At 39.8% G+C, this 23,357-nt stretch overlaps 1 protein-coding gene across 1 annotated transcript in view; it reads right to left on the bottom strand.

Annotated features, from left to right (window-relative positions):
* Positions 1-23,357, bottom strand: part of ANTXR1 (ANTXR cell adhesion molecule 1) — a 255,318-nt gene that overhangs the window by 141,205 nt on the left and 90,756 nt on the right. Inside the window, exon 10 of the mRNA XM_027555677.1 lies at positions 19,623-19,721. Within this exon, the coding sequence (XP_027411478.1) occupies positions 19,623-19,721 (99 nt within the window). The remainder of the gene's footprint in view (positions 1-19,622; positions 19,722-23,357) is intronic.

The following is a 23,357-nucleotide window of genomic DNA, read 5'->3' as shown; positions in this document are numbered from 1 at the left end:
ATCGTTGATCACTGAGGAAGGCTTTCTTACTCTCCTTGCTATTCTTTGGAACTCTGCATTGAAATGTGTATATCTTTCCTTTTCTCCTTTGCTTTTCACTTCCCTTCTTTTCACAGCTATTTGTAAGGCCTCCTCAGACAGCCATTTTGTTTTTTTGCATTTCTTTTTCCTGGGGATGGTCTTGATTCCTGTCTCCTGTACGATGTCACGAACCTCCGTCCATAGTAAATGTTACTTCATGTTATTACATGGGTATCCAAGCCTTTAAAATGGACTGTAAACTAAATGTGTGGTTTAAAATCAGAGGAATTGAAAATTCAAAATTTCAAAATGCCTTAATTGCTTGATTACATTGTTCTATCAAACATTTATTTAGGCATTAGTGATAAGAATAGAGTAGGATAATTAAATAGTTTAGAAATCCCACTAGGGGATTAAAGATAGAAAGGGAATTTTAAGGGAGTTTGGGAGACTGCTGAGAGCGTATGAACAGTCAAGAAAAGAATCCAGTCACCTAGCAACAATCTACTCTGTCTTGAAGGAAGACCAGGCACATTCAAGTGCCAGGCACAGTCAAGCCACAAATCCTGAGAGTTATAACACAAGACAATAGATATGAATCTTGTTACCTGAAGTCAGGGAGTTAACGGTCCTTGGAAGACTGGTATTTCTGCATGTAGCCAAGACAAGAATTTAGGTGAAAGGGTAAATGAAGGGCATGTTATATCAAAACCTAAGACTAATCAACATGTGTTAGTATATGTCATCACCCTTTTGCTCAGTCGTGTCCGTCCAACTCTGTGACCCCATGGATTGAAGCCTGCCAGGCTCCTCTGTCCATGGGGATTCTCTAGGCAAGAATACTGGAGTGGGTTGCTATGCCCTCCTCCAGGGGATCTTGCCAACCCAGGGATCGAATCCAGATCTCCCACATTGCAGGCAGAGTCTATTAACTGAGCCACAAGGGATCAGATCAGATCAGATCAGTTGCTCAGTCGTGTCTGACTCTTTGCGACCCCATGAATCGCAGCACGCCAGGCCTCCCTGTCCATCACCAACTCCCGGAGTTCACTCAAACTCATGTCCATCGAGTCGGTGATGCCATCCAGCCATCTCATCCTCTGTCGTCCCCTTCTCCTCCTGCCCCCAATCCCTCCCAGCATCAGAGTCTTTTCCAATGAGTCAACTCTTCGCATGAGGTGGCCAAAGTACTGGAGTTTCAGCTTTAGCATCATTCCTTCCAAAGAAATCCCAGGGCTGATCTCCTTCAGAATGGACTGGTTGGATCTCCTTGCAGTCCAAGGGAAGACCTTTGCTAATATACATATGATTTAAATAGCACCATGACAGTACCAGTTAAACCATATAGGGACAAACTAAATGACATAAGCCTGATGTCTACTCCAAAATGAGGAAGAAGGTGGTCTTCTCCCCTCCCTACTTTTTGATTATAAAAATATAGCCCTCTTTGTTCTCAGGGCTGCAGTCCCTTGCCTGCCTGCTTGTATTTCCAACAAGCATCTTATGCTAATAAACTCACTCTTAGCCTATTGTTCTACCTCATGCTGAATTTTTTTCTGTGGCAAAGGAACCTGAGCTTCATTAAGTCTGGATGCCAGGTAAACAGTTTCAGTTAAAACACAATGGATTCTAGTCCCTTCCCAAGTCAGGAACTGTGGGTTCAAGTCCCAGTCTGAGTTTTGGCTGGGTCTGAGTCCCATCTGAGAAAGAATGTGATTTTATTAGAAATTCCTGGGAAAATGAAAAGTTTTAGTGAATGTGTTTTGTGTGTATATATGTGCACACACACAGGCATATATATTTACCTATGCATTCACACATATATTTATACCTATACATACATATATATATATATATATCTAATCTATACTGATTTTGTGTAACACTATATACCTATGGACACCATATTAAAAAGCAGAGACATTACAGACATTACTTTGTCGACAAAGGTCTGTCTAGTCAAAGCTATGGTTTTTCCAGTAGTCATGTATGGATGGGAGAGTTGCACCATAAAGAAAGCTGAGTGCCAAAGAATTGATGCTTCTGAACTGTGGTACTGAAGACTTGAGAGTTCTTTGGACTGCAAGGAGATCCAACCAGTCCATCCTAAAGGAAATCAGTCCTGAATATTCACTGGAAGGACTGATGTTGAAGCTGAAACTCCAGTACTTTGGCCACCTGATGTGAAGAGCTGACTCATTTGAAAAGACCCTGATGCTGGGAAAGACTGAATGCAGGAGGAGAAGAGAACGACAGAGGATGAGATGGTTGGATGGCATCACTGACTTGATGGACATGAATTTGAGCAAGCTCCAGGAGTTGGTGATGGACAGGGAGGTTTGGCATGCTGCAGTTCATGGGGTCGCAAAGAGTCGGACATGACTGAGTGACTGAACTGAACTGATATACCTATGGTCTCATTGGACATTATTATTATTATTATTAATTTATAATTTGGGAAACTGAGTCTCAAAGAAGTTGGTTAATTGAGTTAGTGTTGTAACATGAATAAAAGACCTGGAAATCAAACCCAGGTTTTCTTGAAATAACTTGCCCATAGTCAACTCAGCTAGCTTTTTTACAGATATAATTTAAACTAGTTAGTCATTTTATATTGTCGTACTCTCACAGCTAGTTTTATGATATGGCCTGAAGTATACCCAGAGCTGAGTCTGACAGCTGTGGAGGCAAAAGTCAAGATTCTCCATGGGTGAGGTTGAATAAAGTTAGGAGGCTTGTCTTCCATGAGAGGCAACCAGGGTTGAGAAGCTCTGTGATAAGGTTCCAGTGTCTTCTGGGAGACCCTGACTTATTATAATTAACCCATATCTCAAAACCATACTGGAGAAGGCAATGGCAACCCACTCCAGTGTTCTTGCCTGGAGAATCCCAGGGACGGGGGAGCCTGGTGGGCTGCCATCTCTGGGGTCGCACAGAGTTGGACACGACTGAGTGACTTAGTAGCAGTAGCAGCAGCAAAACCATACATTCAAATGTGTATAATGGTTTTGATCTCAGATCAATGTAATTTTTTTCAGACTGGTTAAGAAGTTTCCAGAATTCTTAGTTGCAGTTGGTGACTGTCTAATGGAGTTGGAATAAAACCAAGATTAAAATTTATTAGCTAATTCAAACAACAATCACAGTGAATCCTTTTAAAGGGCTGATTAAATAACTGAAATATTTTCCAAGTCTTGGCAATCCTTTCTTGATATAAATATTTATTTCTGGCCAAAAGGACAAGAAAAATAACTCTTAGTCTTATCTAGGGGAGCTTGCTGAAACCCTCCAAAAGCTGATGTAAGCTCCAAAGTAGGGTTTACATTCCTACTGTGACAAAAGAGTGGAGGTTAGGGACTGAATGAGCTCACCCTGCTCTTTCTCCCCATCTTCCCTGGGTCTAGGGAGCATTTTTGTGGCATCTCTGCGCCAAGTATAACTGTTCAGCACCAAATTATCAGCTGGTTGGGGAATGTGTCCCTGAATGAAGGGAGAAAAGACAGGCTAGACTAAATGTTTCTACCTTTTCACTGACTTGAAAAGTAACCAGCTTTTAAAAAATTAGACTTTTAAAATGCTGTGCAAAAACTGGAAATAAAATGATACTCTGCAGGACTCCAAGTTGATGAAATTCAAGGCATCTGTCTTGAGCTTTCTGAGGTCCCAGCCAGAAAAGAGGTGGTTGATTGCTCTACTGGGACTCGTGCAATGAAAATTCACAAATGTGAGGGTCTTACTGTAAAGCTAAATGGGATCCATTGCTTAGAGTAGAAAGAAGCTATTTATTAGGCCTGTGAACTCCATGTCAGACCCTGAACTGGAAGATTTTTCATAGACAGGTTTGGTAACAAACCTATGCATTCTCCTGATAGAAGTCATTAAACTCTACAGAAGGGGACCCAGCATGGATTTTCAAAGTGGAGAGGGAAGCTTCTACTTGGAAAGGCTAAACAATGGTTTTCTGTGGTCAGAGCAACGAGAAGAGTCAACACAGAATGGGAAGAGCCAGTAGTGAAGCACAGGAGGGTGTGGCCAAGTTGGGAATGATCCTCAGAACATACACATCTGCTATAATGTTCTCTCATGTCTTTAATATGGCAGAACCGGGCTGGTCACTATTTTTTTTCCCTCAGACATGACCCATATCTATCCACCCATCCCTTGGCCTGGAGTTGTTGCAAGATTTCTCTGGAAGCCCTCACTGCTTAGTTACTATGAGATCAGCTGATGAGCTTGGCCAGCAGGTTCCAGGTAAGTTTCCTGGGTCTATACATGACTATTTCCCTAGTACCTCTGTGTTAAGGTGTCCAGAATATACCTTTTGGTTTTCTTCATTGTTCTCTGGGCAGGTTAGAGTAGGAACCATGAGCACATGAATAGCCTGGTCCCTGGCTGGAGCCCCATCACAGCTTGCTACCTACAGACTGTATAATCCTATCCATAACCCAGAGTTCTCACCTGTAAGATGCAATAATAGTCATTTCATACTCACTCATTTAATGAGATGATATGATTAAATACTGAACACTTAATAAGCACTTGACATATGTCAACTGTGACTACTAAAGTGGGGTATTTCTGGGTTCATAGCCTGATGTACCTGTACAACACATGATGTGAGGGTATATATAAACTGACTAGGTCCTACAGAACTTATTTCCTAGGTTGTGTCAGGCTATATAGTGTAGGTATGACAAGAAGGCATTCATTTATTCTAATAGCACATGTGGACACGTATGCAGTGCAGCAGTCCTTGCATGGGGGTGGTTTTGACCCTCAGGAAATGAAAGGCAATGTTTGAGGCAATTTTCATTGTCAGACCAGAAGGGAAGTGCTATTGGCATCTAGTGAGTAGAGACCACGTACAATGCTAAGTAGCCTACAATACAAGGCATTCCTCTCCCTCTTATTAAAAAATTATCTGGCCCAAAATGTCAGTAGTACCAAGGTTAGAAATCTTGGTATAATATCTACCATGGTTTTGGTGGCTCAGATGGTAAAGAATCTACCTGCAATGCAAGAAACCTGTGTTTGATCCCTGGGTTGGGAAGATCCCCTGAAGAAGCAAATGGCTACCTCCTCCAGTATTCTTGCCTGGAGAATTCCATGGACAACAGAGCTTGGTGGGCTACAGTCCATGGGGTTTGCAAAGAGTCTGACACAACTGAGTGACTAACACTTTCACACATGGTTTTGGCCCATTGTAGAGGGTTCTGTAGATATTACTAGGTAGTTCACAGTTCCCCCTGGGGTACTGACAGAATGTCCAGAAAAGTTCAGAGGTGTTGAATGATTATGCATAGAGGAGGGTGAGGGAGTAACAGCTTGGGGGCCATTGGAAGGCATCTTGTTAGAGTAAAGAAGAGTGTTTTTTTGGTAAATTCTTCCATGCAGGCTTTGATGGGTCCAGGTTTGCCTAGTGGTAGGTGGCACCTGAGCCACTCTGCTGGGTGGGGCTTTACAACTGAAATGGGGGTGCTCCAGAAGTGGGGATTAGATTGCTGCTGAGGCTCTGAGGATATGGGTGGGAAGGCTGCAATCAGAATACCTTACCTACAAACACCAGTGTAGGACAGAGAGTTGAATGCAGTCTTGGAAAAAAATGAAGTGGGTTATCTTGAACATTGTTTACAGGAGGATCAAGATTACATCATGGCGCCAGAAGGAGAGGCAGTAAAGGGTGAGGGACCATGAATGCATTCCCAGAGAAGCCCAGGGATAGTAGCCAGCAGCCTGCTGGTCACTGGGTTGTCTTTTGGGGGCTTGATCTCTGTGCCTCAGAACTCTCCAGCTTTTAGAACTGGTCCTTAGCACAGCTAGTCTGACTTCTCAGGATGTAAATTATTTTCAGCTCATATTTACTGTTATTTTTAGTGACTGTAAAAGTAATACATGGTGAGTGTGGGAAGTCTGAGAAATACAGAGAAGAATATAAAATGCATGAAAATCCTTGGTAATCCTAACTTCCAGTAACAAACACTGTTAATGCTTAGGGGCATACTATTTCAGAATTTTTTCTATGCATATTATTTTTTACATAATTGGAATCATACTGCACATAATGTTGTAGTCTTCTGCATCATCTCTATCCAAAGTTAATAGGGACAGATTTAGGTATTGCAAGAAAACCAAATGAAGATAATGGGGCTCAGGGCTCTGGCAAAATGTTTCCTCCTCTCAATAAATCTAGACCAAAAATTCTTGACTGTTGACATTTACAAAACTAACAAATTATCTTATAAGCAAAGCATCAACCTTTAAAAAATTTGTAAGCTTGAGGTCAGAAAACTGGTGCCCTTGAGACAGCTGTAATTTGCTAAGAAATATATTTTTTAAAGTTTTGTTTTCACTTGGCGGAAGACAATTTAGGATTCATGCACAAGGTATGTGTCTACTGACACAAAGTCTTTCAGCTGTGCACAATTAGGTTTGGAAGGGTTTACCTTTGGAATTGGGATTGAGGGACAAGTCTATTAAAATATGGTAAAGACTCTGCCTGCAATGCCGGAGACCCAGATCTGATCCCTGGGTCAGGAAGATCCAATGGAGAAAGGAATGACAACCCATTCCAGTATTCTTGCCTGGAGAATCCCATGGACAGAGGAGCCTGGTGACCCTGTTCATGGGGTCGCAAAGAGTTGGACACGACAGGGCGACTATCTATCACTATCACTATCTATCACAGGATCATGACCATGACCTATGGCAAATGCTGACTGCTCTTAAAGAACACAAATTAATACGGAAATGCAGAGAAGAGGTGGGAAGCAGACCTCAGGCACGCACTTGAGTCACAGTGGACATCACTAAGCTGCTGTGCTGTGCATATTAGGGGCCAGAGCTGAACCGCTCGAAGGAAAGATACATCAGTAGCGCTCTCTTCCTTTCCCTCAGAAGCATCCAATTTTTCCTCTAAATGAATGTGGAGCAAATATTTAACATATTTCAAATGCTAATTTGAAGGGGGCATAGCTTATTAGCCTCCTTGGAGTTCCCATAAGTCTGGTCCATTTCTGTTAACCACTGTTTCTTCCGTCATCCCACTGAAATGACAAAGGAGTAGTGCTCCATGAGGAAAGGCACTGCAAAAGTCCAGTTATCTGGTACAGAATAGAGGGGGTGCCAACTTCCCCTACTGAGACAACAGGACTAGGGTAACAGCAGTTTCAGGGACATTCACAAGCAAATCTTTCTTAATCATGCTTCAAAGAAGCTCACTGGGTGCCAGAGTCCGCAGGCAGCTTCCAGTTTTCATTTGGCAGCAATTGCACCCTTGGTAGAACCGGGGCAATGCCAAGTTTGACCATCTGTCAGGTACTGCTGTAGTTAACTTTGTGTCAGTTTGCCCCTGGAAGAAACTCTTTTGCCCCTAAATGAAAGTCTTCACCAGTTAGTTACATCTGGTAGCAAATTCTCTTTTATCACCACCTCATCCCAGATTCCTGAGGTTTTTGTCTGACCAAGCAAAACTGCAGTAAATTTCCACTTATCTATATTTTTGTCTGGATCTGAAAGATAGAAACATGGACTAACACAGTCTTGGCAGGAGCCATTTCAGAAACAACTGGGCAAAACCCAAACTCCCTCTGAGAGCAGGGGCAAAGGGAAACATGAGCAGATACATGGAAAGCTCGTAAAGTGTAAGAAAGAGAGGCCACTTGGGGAACCAGAAGAGGTGGCTTCCCCGTGTTCACAATCAGCTGCATAAACTGACCTAAAGCCTGGGCTCTTCGTCCCCTGGTTCAGGGCTTTTTTTCCCCTTTGAACCAGAGCTCAAGTCTTGACTAACAAACCCAATCTTGGGCAAGTAGCTGAATCTCTCGGAGCTGAGGTTTCCTGTCTCTACAGTAAGGGGAAGCCATGGGAATCAGTGTCTTCAAATCAGGCACGTGTCAGAGTGATGTGGGCATTCAGGATCAGGGACCCGGGGACCTGTGGGGATCGGTGTTTAAGAAGCAACATAAAGAAGCGGGCAAGAGCCTCTGGAGTAGACCGCCTGGTGTCCACACTGCTCCAACCTCTGGCCACCTGGGTGGCCTTGGGCAGTTTCTCTCTGTGCTTCAGTTTCCTTGTCAGCCAAGGGGGATACAAGTAACTCCTCCCTCACTGGGCTGCTGGGACGATGAAACGAGTTGGTTTAGGAAGGAAACCAGGCAGGTGCTCACAATCAGTAATTGTCATTACTTGGATCACGCTTCTGGGGGATTCTGATGTGAGGCCTGATTAAGAAGCAGGAGTGGAGGATGGATCATTAAACTGAGTGAAGTAAGTCAAACACAGAAAGACATATATCCTATGATATCACTTATAGGTGGACTCTGAAAAACGGGTACAAATGAACTTGCAAGACAGAGGTAGAAGCGCAGATGTAGAAAACACACTTATGGTTACCAGGGGATAAGGGGCGGGTAGGGATAAACTGGGAGGTTGGGACTGACATATACATACTACTATATATAAAATAGATGACTAATAAGAACCTACTATATAGCACAGGGAACTCTATTCAATACTCTGTAATGGCCTGTTGTTGTTTAGTTGCTAAGTCGCATCTGACTCATTGAGACCCCACGGACTGTAGCCCACCAGGCTCCTCTGTCCATGGGATTTCCCAGGCAAGAATACTGGAGTGGGTTGCCATTTCCTTCTCCAGGGGATCTTCCTGACCTAGGGATTGAACCCATGTCTCCCGCATAGGCAGGCAGATTCTTCACCACTGAGCCACTGGGGAAGCCCAATGGCCTGTGTGAGCAAAGAGTCTAAAAAAAGAGTGGATGTTTGTATATGTATAACGGATTTAATTTGCTGTATACCTGAAGCTAACACAACACTGTAAACCAACTACACTCTACACTCCAATAAAAAAAAAAGAATTACGAGACAAGATGTCCCTTTGTATCATTTAATTCCGAGTTGCACAAAGTGACATTCTGTTATCTTCATACGACATCAAAGCCCTAAGTAAGGATGCATCCAAATTGCGCTAAGTACTTTTGACTGATAGATGCAACATTCCAACCAGTGAGAAAGGAAACAATAGGCTTTTGTTTGGCAAATGTTTCTCCTTCTCTCTCCCCAGCTGTCACCATAGGTGCACTTCGATGATCTCCTTAAGGGGCCCAAAGCAGTCCTGAGGACCAGATGTTTTCTAAGATAAAGTATAGTTTCTGGATAACTGGACAGATTTCTAAAAACAAACACACTGGAACTTCTATATTTGAGTGAGTGTAGTCTCTCACCCCCTTGGGAAGAAGCCCCTCTCTGAAACTCTCTTAGAGCTGCTTTCAGGACTGATGTTCAGTTTGAGAAAAAAAATCTTCAAAGGGGGCAATGTTTTATTCTTTGAGAGTGAACCAAAAGTGAACCAGAGCTATGCCTTGTGAATAAGATTGAAGAAATAAAATCCTGCATCAGAAAAGAAATGTGCCTATAAAACCAAGAGGCTGATTTTTCACATGGCCCTTCAATTGAATTTTAGTAAGTTTGCTAAAAATCAGTTTCTTTTGTTTCTGGTCATACCTCGTAAGTCTCCATGCAACACTAGGAGAGTCTAACAAGTTTCTCATTATGGTATTAGTAAAACCATCCATTTTTTATTTACTGTTCTTTAAAATGGGTCATTTCTCAGCTCCTACCTCAGTGTATCCTTTTTAGCATTTTAATCTCTCTACAAGTGGATTTCCAATTGAAAGTGGATCTTTTCATGGCACAATACACCGAATACTGAAGTAGGAAAAAGTGTAGCCAGAATAAATAAAGTTTGTGTGAAGATTTCCAAGATACTTTCTTGGCCAGGAGTAGTAGTTCAGCCTGGTAACTGGAGAACCAACTGAATGCTACACTTAAGATGCATGCTTGGCCTAAATAATTAACAAGAATTTTAAAATGAAAATTTAAATAACTGTCTTTTTTTTTTCTTATGACAGAAGGGACATATGATCATAGAAAACTTAGATGGATAGAAAGAAGTAAAAACTCATAGTGGACTCATTCAGAGGTAACTACTGTTAACATCTGGATGTGTGTCTTTCACATTTCTCTCTCTGCATATAAATGTATGTGTCTAAATCAGGAGCAGCTTTAAGGCACTGTTTCATAACTTATTCTCGACATGTGAAGCAGTACTGTTAACATTTCTCCCACATAGGTAATTACTCTTCCTTCTCACAATATTAATTATTTAAACATGAATATAATTTATATAACACACCATCAATTGTAAAACATTTATGTTACCACCTAGATGTTTCGATTTGTTTACTCGCTTTCCTCTCTGCTTCCTTCCTTCCTCCCCCCTCTGTCTCTTTTTTTCCTTTTTGCTAACATAAAGCAATATTATGATGAACATCTCGCAGCTGAGTCTTTGTTAACATTCTCTAGCATTTCCCTTTGATGAAGTTGAAGTTGAAATTCTGGGTCAAAAATGTACAAAAGCAGTTGATTTGTTAAGAGTGGCCTTCCTGGAGAGTTCCCTGATGGCCTAGTGGTTAGGATTCCGGGTTTTCAGTGCTGGGCCTGGGTTCAGTCGCTGGTTGGGGAACTGAGATCTTGCAAGCTGTGTGACTCGGCCAAAAAAAAAACAAAACAGGAATGGCCTTCCAAAAGATTTAGTGATCTTTAATGGTCTCTTGCTAATGATGAATGAAAACACTTCTTCCCCTGTATCTTTGCCAATACTGGCATTGTATGTCTGTTAATCTTTACCAGTTTGATAGATTATTTTAATTTGCATTTCCTTGACTACAGTGAGCATTTACCATATTCTTATTTGCCATTATTTTTCTTGTAAATTTCTTTTTCCTATCTTTTATCCATTGATGTACTCATCTTTTCTGATTTTAAGACCTATCTATACATTAAAGTTATTGACCCTTTATTTGTTATACATCTTAAAAATAATTTAGCAGGTTTTCTGTTTCCCTTCAGATTTTTTTAAGGGGGGAGGTTTAAAGAATTTTAAAATGTGTACTCAAACCATTCAAATTTTCCTTTGTGGTATCTCCTTTCAGAGTTATGCTTAAAAGGATTTTCCCCTGTGGAAAATTATATAAATATTTATTTTTGTTTCCTTCTAAAACTTCTATAGTTTCATGTTCACATTTAAATTTTTCATCTGGAATTTGTTTAGATGTAAAGTGTGAGATAAAAATTGAACTGAATTGTTTTTCCAAGGGGTTAGCCAATTGTCTCAATACCAAAAAGCATAATCTACTCTTTTCCCACCGATTAGAAAGGTCACTTTATTTTATACTAAATTCATAGAAGTGTTTGGCTGTCTTTATGGACTTCGTGTTTCCTGTCCCAACATTCAGTTTGCCTTTTGGGGCACCAGTCATACATTGTTTCAGTTACTGCAGATTTTTTTCATACATCTTAAAATGGGCTAGGGCAAGTTTCCACATTTTTCTTGGCTATTCTTAAATGTTTATTCTTCCATATACACTTTAGAATTATTTTGTTAACTTCAAAAGTCCCATTGGACTTTTCCTTGGGACTGCAGTAAAAGTAAATATTAATTTGAAGACAACTGATGTCTCTACAATCCTCAATTGCTGCTCCACTGAATAATAGTGATAATGATAATAATAAATTAATACTATCAGCCAACGTTGATCGACTGCTTACTGCATGCTTGGCCCTGTTCTGGGCCCTAATTATTACACTGAAATACCATAGGGATCCACCACGGAGGTGCTATTATTGCCATACTCATTTTACAGCTGGAGAAATTAAGGCTTAGAGAAGTTAAGTAACCAGCCATGGTCAAAAAGCTTTAAGACAGAGCCAGGGTGCTTTTCCTGGGTGGTTTGGTTCCAGTGTGTGTTCTATGCCATGAGTCTATACTGGCTCTCTATTCACTTACATTGTCTTCATTTCCCTCACAGAGTTGTTTAACTTTCTTCCTATATGTCTTTACAGTTTGGTTAAATTTAGTTCTTTCTAGAGTCTATATGCTGCTGCTCTATTTTTCCTGTGAATTTTTTCTTTTCTTTTTAAAAACATAATTTTATTTATTTATTTATGGCTGCACTGGGTCTTCATTGCTACATGTGGACTTTTCCTAGTTGTGGAGAGCTGGGGCTGATGCTGGAGTGGAGGTGTGCGGGCTTCTCACTGCGGTGGTGTCTCTTGTCATGCAGCACAGACTCTAGGGCGCTTGGGCTTCAGTAGCTGCAGCTCTCGGGCTTGAGAGTGTGGGCTCAGTAATTGTGGTGCATGGACTCAGTGGCTCTTGGCATGTGGAATCTTCCCATACCAGGGACTGAACCCATGTCCCCTGCATTGGCAGGCAATTCTTGGACCACCAGGGAAGTCCCTAAAAAAGTATGTATTTTTAAAATTTGGAATGGATAGTGAATTTTAATATCTTCTTGGCATCAAAAAATTTGCTATGTGAGAGGAAAATTCCCCTCTCATTTTTTAAACGGTATTACTTATCCTGGTCCTTTTTAAATACATTGCTGGATTTTTGTTTACCAATAGTTTATCTGTATGTTTGTCATCAAAGAAATCGATTTCAAATATACTCTACTACTAGTGTCTTGTCCAGTTTTTAAAAAGTCAAGATTACATAATTTTCATAAGTGAATTAAAATGCTTTTGCTCTATTTCTTTTCTCTAGAAGAATATGTATCAAATATGAATCATTTGTCCTTAAATTCTGGTAAAACACAGATGAAAAAAATCTGGGTCAAGTGCTTTGGTTGAGGGGTAGTATTTCCTCACATCTCTCTTCCAGTTCATGCATTTCATCTTTATCTGTGTCTAATCACATTGCTTAGTCTATCCACTAAGTTGTGTATATATGTGGACAGAGGAGCCTGGTGGGCTACAGTCCATAGGGTCATAAATAGTCAGATGCAACTGAAGCAACTTAGCACACAACAAACACACACACACACACACATATATATCACATGTTCCTCATCCATTCACCTATGGATGGATGTAAGTTGCTTCCACATCTTGGCTACTGTAAATAATGCTGTAGTGAACAGTAATATGCATATATTTTTTCAAATTAGTGTTTTTGTTTTCTTCAGGTAAATACTCAGAAGTGAAACTGCTAGATCATATAGCAGTTCTACTTTTAAGTTTTTGTGGAAACTCCATACTGTCCTCCAAGTGGCTGCATCAATTTACATTCCCACCAACATTGCACAAGTGTTCCCTTTTCTCCAGATCCTTGCCAACGCTTTGTTATCTTTTGATGATAGCCATTCTGACAGGTATGAGTTAGTATCTCTTTGTGGTTTTGATTGGCATTTCCCTGATGGTTAATGATGTTCAGCATCTTTCTATGTGCCTATTGACTATCTGCATATCTTCTTTGGAAAAATGTCTACCCAGTTCTTTGCCCATTTTTTAATTGGGCTGTTTACTTTTTTAGATGTTGAATTGTATGAGTTCTTTGTATATTTTGAATATTAACCCTTTATCAGATACATAGTTTGAAAATGTCTTCTCTCATTCAGCAGGTGGTCTTTCCTTCTATTGATAGGTTCCTTTTCTGTGTAAAAGATTTTAGGTTTGGTGTAGTCTCATTTGTTTTATTTTTTTCCCTTGCCTGAGGAGACAGATCCAAAAAAATATTGTTAAGACAGATGTCAAAGTGCATACTGCCTATGCTTTCTTCTAGTTCTGTGGTTTCAGGCCTTACATTTAAGTCTTTAATCCACTTTTGAATTTATTTTTGTATGTGGTGTGAGAAAATAGTCCAGATTGATTTTATTACACACAGCAGTACAGTTTTCCTGACACCACTTTTTAAAGAGGCTGTCTTTTCCCATTGTATATTCTTGCCTGCTTTGTTGTAGATTAATTGACCATATAAGCATGGGTTTATTTTGGGGCTCTTTATTCTGTTCCATTGATCTGTGTGTTTGTTTTCATGCCAGTACATAGTGGTTTGACAACTGTTGCTTTGTAGTATGGCTTGAAACCCAGGAGTGTGACAACTCTAGCTTTGTTCTTCTTTCCCAAGATTGCTTTGGCTATTTGGGGTCTTTTGTTTCTTCATACAAATCTTAGAGTTATTTGTTCTAGCTCTGTGATATATGCCATTGGTATTTTTATGGGATTGCACTGAATCTATAGATTTCTTTGGGTAGTGTAGTTATTTTAACAATATTGATCCTTCTAATCCATGAGCACAAAGTATCTTTCCATTTGTTTTGTTGTTTTTGATTTCTTTCATCAATCTCTTATGGCTTTCAGGGCTTTTTCATCTTTGATCAGATTTATCTCAAGTTATTTTATTCTTTTTGAGACAGCTATAAAAAATGTGATTGTTTTATGAATTTCTCTAATAGTTCACAATTAGTATTTAGAAATGCAACATATTTCTGTATATTACTTTTGTATCCTACAACCTTACTAAACTCATTTCAGTTCAAACAGTTTTTGTTAGTGTCTTTAGAATTTTCTGTGTATAGAACCATATCATGCACAAATAGTGACACTTTTACTTCTTCCTTTCCAATTTTATTTGGATTCCTTTTCTTTTTCTTTTTTGATTTTTGTGCCTAGGACTTCCACTTCCATGTTAAAAAAAAAAAAGAGTGGCAAGAGTGGGATCCTTGTTTTGTTCCTGATCTTCCAGGAAATGCTTCTAGCTTTTCACCATTGATTATGATGTTGCCTGTTGTTTGTCATACATGGCCTTTATCATGTTGAAGTATGTTCCTTCTATGCTCACTTTGTGAAGAGTTTTTATCATAAAAGGATGTTGAATTTTGTCAGAAGCTTTTGCTGCATATATGGAGATGATCATATGGTTTTTATTCTTCGGTTAGTTAACATGGTGTATTATGTTGATTGATTTGTGGATACTGAACCATCCATGCATTCCTGGGCTAAATCCTACTTGATCATGGTGTATGATCCCTTTTAACCTACTGTTGAATTCAGTTTGCTAACATTTTGTTGAGGACTTCTGCATTTACATTCATCAGTGATAATGACCTATAATTATTTTTGTGGTATCTTTGTCTGGCTTTGATATTAGGTTGATGTTACCCTTGTAGAATGAGTTCAGAAGTATTCATTCATCTTCATTTTTAAAAAATAGTTTGAGAAGGATAAATTTCTTATTTTAATTTTAATAGAATTTCTCTGTGAAACTGTGTGGTCCTAGAGTTTTTTGGTTGGAAGTTTTTTAAAGTAATGATTCAGTTTTACTACTGGTAATTATTAGTCTATTCATTTTTTATATTTCTTCCTGATTCAGTTTTGGGAGATTGCACATTTCTAGGCATTTATCCATTTCTTCTAGGTTGCTCTTTTATTATCACATAATTGTTTGCAGTACTGTTTTATGATCCTTTGTATTTCTCTGTTGTCAATTGTACTTTCTCTTTTTTGACTTATTTATCTGGATCCTTTCTCTTTTTTTCTTGATGAATTTGGTTAAAGGTTTGTCAACTTTGTCTATCTTTATATAAAAGAAAAAAACCTCTTCTGTTGCAGAAAAAAAACATTTTCTGTTGCTTCCTAACTCTCTATTTTGCTTATTTCCACTTTGATCTTTATTTCTTTCCTTCTAATGACTTTGGGTTTTGTTTGTTCTTATTTTTCTAGTTCCTTTAGGTGTAAAGTTAGATTTTTTTTTAGATGTTTTCTTGTTTTAATACATTTTAAATATGTTTATTTTACCATCTTTTTTAAAATGCTCCCTAGTCATCTTGCTTGTTCTCCTTTTTCTTTCAACTATTGCCATATGATTTATCATTTGGTGCTGTGAGCCCATCTTCAGAGGGAGTTATGGCTTCAGGAGTGGTGTAGGTTGGACTCGATGTATACTGCCTCGGCCAGGGCCACAGCAATCAGGATGGCCACAGACACATTGTGGTGCTTCTGTATTATGTGGTTGGTAGAGCATCTTACCTTACTCCCCTGCCTGCTTTCCTGAATCACTGAGCGCCTGTCCCTGTACCCATTCAATGTGTGTTACAGCCCCTGAAGCCTGATCTCTACAGGTGGCTCTGCTTTTGCCTGCTTTCCAAATAGGAAAAGGAGTACGTCAAGGCTGTATATTGTCACCCTGCTTATTTAACTTATATGCAGAGTACATCATGAGAAAAGCTGGGGTGGAGGAAGCACAAGCTGGAATCAAGATTGCCAGGAGAAATATCAATAACCTCAGATATGCAGATGACACCACCCTGATGGCAGAAATTGAAGAAGAACTAAAGAGCCTCTTGATGAAAGTGAAAGAGGAGAGTGAAAAAGTTGGCTTAAAGCTCAACATTCAGAAAATGAAGATCATGGCATCCGGTCCCATCACTTCATGGCAAATAGATGGGGAAACAGTGACAGACTATTTTTTTTTTGGCTCCAAAATCACTGCAGATGGTGACTGCAGCCATGAAATTAAAAGATGCTTGCTCCTTGGAAGGAAAGTTATGACCAACCTAGACAGCATATTGAAAAGCAGAGACATTACTTTGTCAACAAAGGGCCATCTAGTCAAGGCTATGGTTTTTCCAGTAGTCATGTATGGATATGAGAGTTGGACTATAAAGAAAGCTGAGCACTGAAGAATTGATGCTTTTGAACTGTGGTGTTGGAGAAGACTCTATAGAATCCCTTGGACTGCAAGGAGATCCAACCAGTCCATCCTAAAGGAGATCAGTCCTGGGTGTTAATTGGAAGGACTGATTTTGAAGCTGAAACTCCAATGCTTTGGCCACCTGATGTGAAGAACTGACTCATTGGAAAAGACCCTAATGCTGGGAAAGATTGAGGGCAGGAGGAGAAGGGGATGACAGAGGATGAGATGGTTGGATGGCATCACCAACTCAATGGACATGGGTTTAGGTAGACTCTAGCAGTTGGTAATGGACAGGGAGGCCTGGCATGCTGCGGTCCCTGGGGTCACAAAGAGTTGGACACGACTGAGCGACTGGACTGAACTGAACTGAACTGAACTTCCTGGTGTCCTGTATCTATATCAGTACTGAGATCACAGCCTGAAGATCTCTCAGGCCTGGAGCCCTCACAGCTTTGCCTTCTGCTTAGATTTTGCATTCCCTTTTTGTTTCCTGTACCTGGGGGTTTTCCTCATTCCTTTGAGCAAGACCACATGTCACAATTTTTACATCATATTTTATGCATAATTTGGAACCACTGACCAGAAACAGGTCACCAAATTGTTTTAGATTCCTAAGTGGTTGATTTATTTTTAAGCAAAGGCAAGGAAAGCAGGATGGATATAGGTATTAACCTATGCTTTTTATTTTCTGGTTATATTTATCATCTAAAAATATATGTAAACAATTTCAACACTTTGGCATTAATATGTCAGTGGTTTATTTCTTAGTGCAATACATGTTAAAGGGAATTCATAGCCATTTAAAAAAAGTATATATATTTGCTCTATAGCTTTAATTTTTTTATTATCCATCCAAAGGCTTTGACAGTTATGTTAATATATCTCACTATAAATGTAATTTTTTTGTTATTTTTTACTTAACTATTTTTCTTCACATAATCTGCTACAAATAATACATTATTTCTTGAAGACTCCAAGGCTTATATAATAAAAACCATAGCTTCATTATTGGGCCTTCAATTAGTCATTTTTTGATTAATAAGGGAATTCTATTCTCTTTTTTGTTATAAAATGTAATGCAGTATTTAGGGAAAAATCTTGAAAGAGGAAATATATACTATAAAAATGAAAACGTAATATTTTAAAACATGATCTGGAAGTGGAAAAGGAGAATGGGAAAAATAAGAGAATCTGAATCTGTCTTATTTTATGGGGACAACTCAATAAGATACTTACATTCATAAAGTTGACAGAAAGATGAAGAATTGAATATGTTGCACTTTAAAATTTATTTATCTTTTCTGTCCTCCGTAGTTTCTTACTTTACTGAATATAAATGAACAGATGAATTAATAAATACAATTTTTTTAAAAAATTTCAGTATCTCCCCCTTAGCTAGGATATTTTTAGTACCTGTTTGAGTTCAGGAGTGTTGCTTGTGGTATATAATATGGTTGAGTCACTGCCTTTCTCTTGTCCAAGCTGTCAGTGCTTGTGTTGAAAGCATAATGAGGTTTGTGGTTGAAGCTAAACCCAACAGCCTTTATTTCTTTTAAAATATGTATTAGGTGAACAGACTGTGCAGGTGTTTGCAAGTTTATATTAGGAAAGGAAAAGAAGCTAGTTTTCCAAGAAATAAAATTTTATGGAGAAGCTGGAAAATACGTGTTTAAAATGTCATTCTATAAATCCATCATAAAAAATTTGCATTTTTTTGTTATCTTAGTATAGAATCTCTGGGTAACCTTTCAAGCAACAGCAATGCTATACTCATGGCCATGCATCTTCAGAGAGGAGTTGGTTCTAAAGGCTTGCTTGTCTGGGAAGCCTTCTTTGGAAGGTGTTGATGTCTTTTGAATTTAATCCTCAGGAGTTTCTGATCTTAGATTTAAGATTAAGAGGAGAGAGGGAAGGTGGACTTGAACATCACAAATTAAAGGAGGAAAAAAAAAAATGGAAAGATTCTGCAGAGGGTGCATGTCCAACTTTCACACTACGACAGGATACTTGAAAATGTTTTCAAAAAGCAAGTACTTTCTGGATACGTGAGGGCATTTCTAAGTATTAGGAAAAAATAACTGAATATTTCAAATCTCTGCAGTTTCTCCATATACAGGAATTCCAGATGTAAAGAAACCATTGCATATCTTTGTTTAAATATTCATATGGGTTTTGAGATGCTAAAGAGGGAAAAAGGCATACCCTTCAGTTCTTCCTTTTTAAAAACAGGATAGTAGCTACTCCACAATGCTAACAGGAGGACAAAACCAGTGTGAAAGGTCAATAAATGAGTATGCTCTCCATCTTCTTTGTCTTTCTACCTCCTAGGGCTGTTGTGGTAAAAAGATGTGAGGTATTTAATAGGTCCTAGCACTGTAGAAAATACAGTATATGATTGCTGTTTACTGCTGCAGATACTGAAACAGTAATTATCTGTGGGATGAATGCCAGATGTAAATAATAACAGGGACTCCTGGCCATCTGTCTTAACATAACCCATCTGCCCCCATCTTTCCTGGACAGTAATCTGAGTCACACATGTCTTTAACTTCCCTACTACAAATGTCTTGTGAATGTGCCAATGTTGTGATAATTCATTTTTCCCATGAAATACACTTAGTTTTACATCCATCTTTCTGTATCTCAGGTCAGGTATCTCCCTGATGAGATTTTTTTGGCTTTTGGTTTACTCAGAATTAATCAATTTGGAACACCTATTGTTTTCCTCTTTTTGTTTGGAGAGTCCTGGTATCTCACTAAGCTCCAATGTGGAGCTTTGTAAGCCCCAACCAGTCAGGGCCACCACTGCCACCTGAGAGTTTGGAACTTGGTACAGGTATGCTGGCGGACTGGGAAACAAGTACCCGCTGCCTCTCCTCATGGGAGCAAGGGGACCGCAGGGGCCAGTTATGCCCTTTGCTGGCGGCCTTTCTGGCAGGGAGGACCCTTCTCTGTAGTTTCCTGGGTGTGGCTTTTCGGGGAGATAGGCTGGGAGCTCCCCCTTCCCAGAAGCCAGCAGCAGAAACCCCCAAACTCCGCAAGAACTTACTGAGCGTGACTGACTCGTTGATCTTAAAGCTGCAAAGGACCCTGTCCACGTTGCGGGCGTGTCGGAAGCCATTCCCTCTCACGACTACTTGAAATGATTCTGAAACAAAGAATAATGACAAGACACCTTAATTGACTGCACAGCGTTAACCTTACATTTCCCATCTGCCCTGATTTAAGGCACTTGTTAACTATTCATCAGGCTTAAAACATTCAAAAGCAGTTCAAGCTGGGAAACAGGAGCATCCATGAGGGAGCCTTTCACCACCTAATCACTACCTTCTCACTAGTTGTCCACAGGAAGGCACAGACTTCTTACTTTAAATTCCCACCTTGGCTTTGCCTTTACTGTTCGTCCTCCCTGGAGTGCCTCTCCCTCACCTGTGTCCTGCAAACCTTACCCATCTCTCAAGTCGTGGCAGTTTTAAAACCTGTGATGTCTGCCGCCAGCAGGCCTCTTGTATCTCTTTTATACATTGGATGTGGAGGAAAGGATTTCTTTAGAACTCAAGGTGCCTACGGTTTTTGAAGACCACTGTCTTCTGGCATTCACAATCTGCCCTGAATAGTGCAGCATGTGACTAGGTATCGTTTGCCGTTGTCCTTTTGTGTTTTCTTCCACAGCTAGAAAAGCATTCCTTTGTGTTTAGAATTTGTTTGACAACAGTTTCAGCTCTCCTGTCTCTGCAGGGCACACAGTAGGAAAACCTAGTGTTAGGTGGGAGTAACTGTACTCACCAGAGAAGACAAGTCTTGTTTATGGGTGGCCAGTTGTCAAGCATTTCCCTTTTGAACTGACATAGGTCCTAGTGCGGTTAATGCTCTCTTCTCTCCAAATAGAAGAGCTAATATAGCTCACTGGCCTCTAGCCCTGCATGTTAATTTCATGTTGGCATAATTTATGCTGAATTAACACAATATCTTCATAAAGTAAAAATAATGATCCTCTTACTAAGGGGAAAAAACAACTAATTAATTTATTAAATGTTTAGGAATATTTGCTTAAGTTTGATGGTAACTAATAGCCAATACTTCATTTTCTTTTATTTTTGTCATCCTTTTGTATATAAAAATTGGGGCATGGGATAATGCTGTGTGGCATTAAAAAAAAAGAAAAAGCCTAAAAGTTAGAAGTCAAAGTATAATATTTGTGAAAGTGGATTTGGCAGTGTAAAGTTTCAGATGGAGATTTTCATTGGAGGAAGAATGGAATTAAAGGACTAGCATAGGGGACTCTTCCAAACTTTAATAAATGGCATGAATGTGTGTCACCTTCATTCCCAGGAAACTCATTTAGGGGTCATGTTTGCCAAGAGAATAATAACTGATATCAATTGCTCCCTCTTTGTGTGCCAGACTCTGTACTAAGTGTTGTAAATGTCTGATGTCATTTAAACCTCACTACAGGGAGGTACAAATGAGAAAAACAAGCTTAGTGAGGTTAAATAGCTGGTCCCAGATCACACAGCTGGTAGTGAGGATTAGAACTGGAATCCAGGTCTGTCAGGTGTCAAGTGTCATGTGCTTAGAACTCAGCCATGCTCTTTACCATTATGCTAAAATTAATCCTCAATGTCTTGTGACATATGACTCATTTGGAGATTAACACTGTGATTTTTTTTAAAGCTTACTTTATTTTTATTTTGGGCAGGTTTGCCCGTTTTGCAGGTAAGTGGAGCTGGCCTGGCTGGGAGGCGGAGAACCCAAAGTAAAGGAAAGGAACCTAGAGGCACTAAGTGTGCCACAAGGAGAAACAAGTTAGCACAGAGTGCTGTTGAGAGCTATGAACGAACTTCACTGTAAGGAAACTGAATTGTAAATGACTTGCCCAAGATCAAGTAATCTGTAATTGGTGAGCAGCAAAACTGGGTACTAATATATGAGTATTCACTGCCTTAGTTTTGAACTATATTAAGGTCATGGGCACATGGCTTTTTCAGATCCAATTACCAGGCTACCTGATGCCAGCTATGACTGTTTTGAAACAATGCACGAAGAAGAATGCCAAATTCTCACTTTGTTCCTTATTACATACCCCAGACTGGGAGGCCCATCTATATGGTCCCCTCTGACTCCCCAGGGTGGGGGGCACTGGCCTGCTGTGTTCTTCCCTCAACCAGCTGAGGATTCAAGCCATCTTTCTAGTTCCTCCAAACTCTGTCTTTGTAATTTTTTATTTGGCTTCAGTGGCCAGAGAAAGTCAAGATTTTGGTGGTAACAAACGGGGGCTTATAGTCTGGGGATGTGATGAGGAACAAAGTAGTGAGAGTTTTCTGTCCTTCTCCTTCTTGTATTGTTTCAAAATACTCATAGCTGGCATCATGAAGACAGGTAATTAGTCTCTGTTAACTCAGACAGTAAAGAGTCTGCCTGCAGTGTGGGAGACCTGGGTTTGATTCCTGAGCTGGGAAGATCCCCTGGAGAAGGGAATGGCTACCCACTCTAGTATTCTTGCCTGGAAAATCCCATGGACTGAGGAGCCTGGTAGGCTACAGTCCATGAGGTCACAAAGAGTCAGACACGACTGAGGGACTAATATTACTATCTCTGGTTGATTTTCCTGTGGCCTTCTTTTTGAAATGCAAAAAGCTACAAGGGGTGGTCTGCAAAGGGAGAGCTCAGGAAAGGTAAGCACCAGGTACAGGATGTAATTAGCATAGAGTTAAGGGGCAATACATGCAGGATGTAACTCATGCAGAATAATTTACAGAGTGTCAGGTTAGTTTGTGAAAAGCAAATCTAGTAACAGACTACAGATTAGGAATAGTTAAAAGTAAAACTAGGAGTGATCAACTCTTTCAGGTGTGTTTATATTTCTTCCCTGACCTGTTCACTGTTCTCTTTCTTTGTTCTCAGGAAAGGGAAAGAAAACAAAAACTAATTCCTCTATTTTCCTTTTCACTGCAACAGTATGAGTATTAAGAATTTAGATATGCATGTTGATACATAGATAGGATTGCTAAATTTAGAAGGATGAACTAAATAGTTTTCTTTATTTTTTTCTTTTTTAAAAAAGTTTATATTATTTTTAACACCAAAAACATTTTGCATTGGGGTATAGCCGATTAACAATGTTGTGACAGTTTCAGGTGAACAGCAAAGGGACTCAGCGTTTTCTTTCGATGCCTGCCTGGCATGTGATCGATGACACTGTCGGTTCAACAAGCATTCTGTTAAGTGCCTGGCATTGTGGAAGAATCTTATTGTACAATATCTTTTTATTCAGTTTAGCCTTTAGAAACTCATTTCTGTTTTTAGTTTGAATGCTAGACATCCAGAAATCTGCCATTGGATGTTTCTGCTGATTCAAAATGTTTTCTGCCTCACTGCTGGGCCTACTTCTCTTATTTCCTCAAAGATCAGTGGAAGGAGAGAAGATGCTGGAAATGTAGGCCATGTGCCAAGTTCTCTTCTCTTAAGGTCATATCCTAGCCTTAGCAGTGCTGCTGAGGGGTCCTCTGTAAGAGAGGATGTCTGTCTGGTTGGGCCTGGCACACCCTCAGGGTATTAGGAAGAAAGACATCAGGAATCCATGAACAGCCACAGTGGAAACCAAACAATTTAACCCCCAGGCCTGGGGAGCAGATGGAGGAAATGATGCTCTGGGAGGCACACCAGAGCAGAGGCCAGATGCCACCTTGCCTGGTACAGTTTCTGTGATAGGATGCACATTTGGTCTCCAGAACAGCCCAAATACTGACCCTGCAGCCTGACTGGAATGTCAGCCCTTCACACG

Source organism: Bos indicus x Bos taurus, chromosome 11 (genome assembly GCF_003369695.1).
Source record: "Bos indicus x Bos taurus breed Angus x Brahman F1 hybrid chromosome 11, Bos_hybrid_MaternalHap_v2.0, whole genome shotgun sequence".
Classification (NCBI taxonomy): Eukaryota; Metazoa; Chordata; class Mammalia; order Artiodactyla; family Bovidae; genus Bos; species Bos indicus x Bos taurus.
This window is presented reverse-complemented; position numbering and strand designations above follow the sequence as displayed.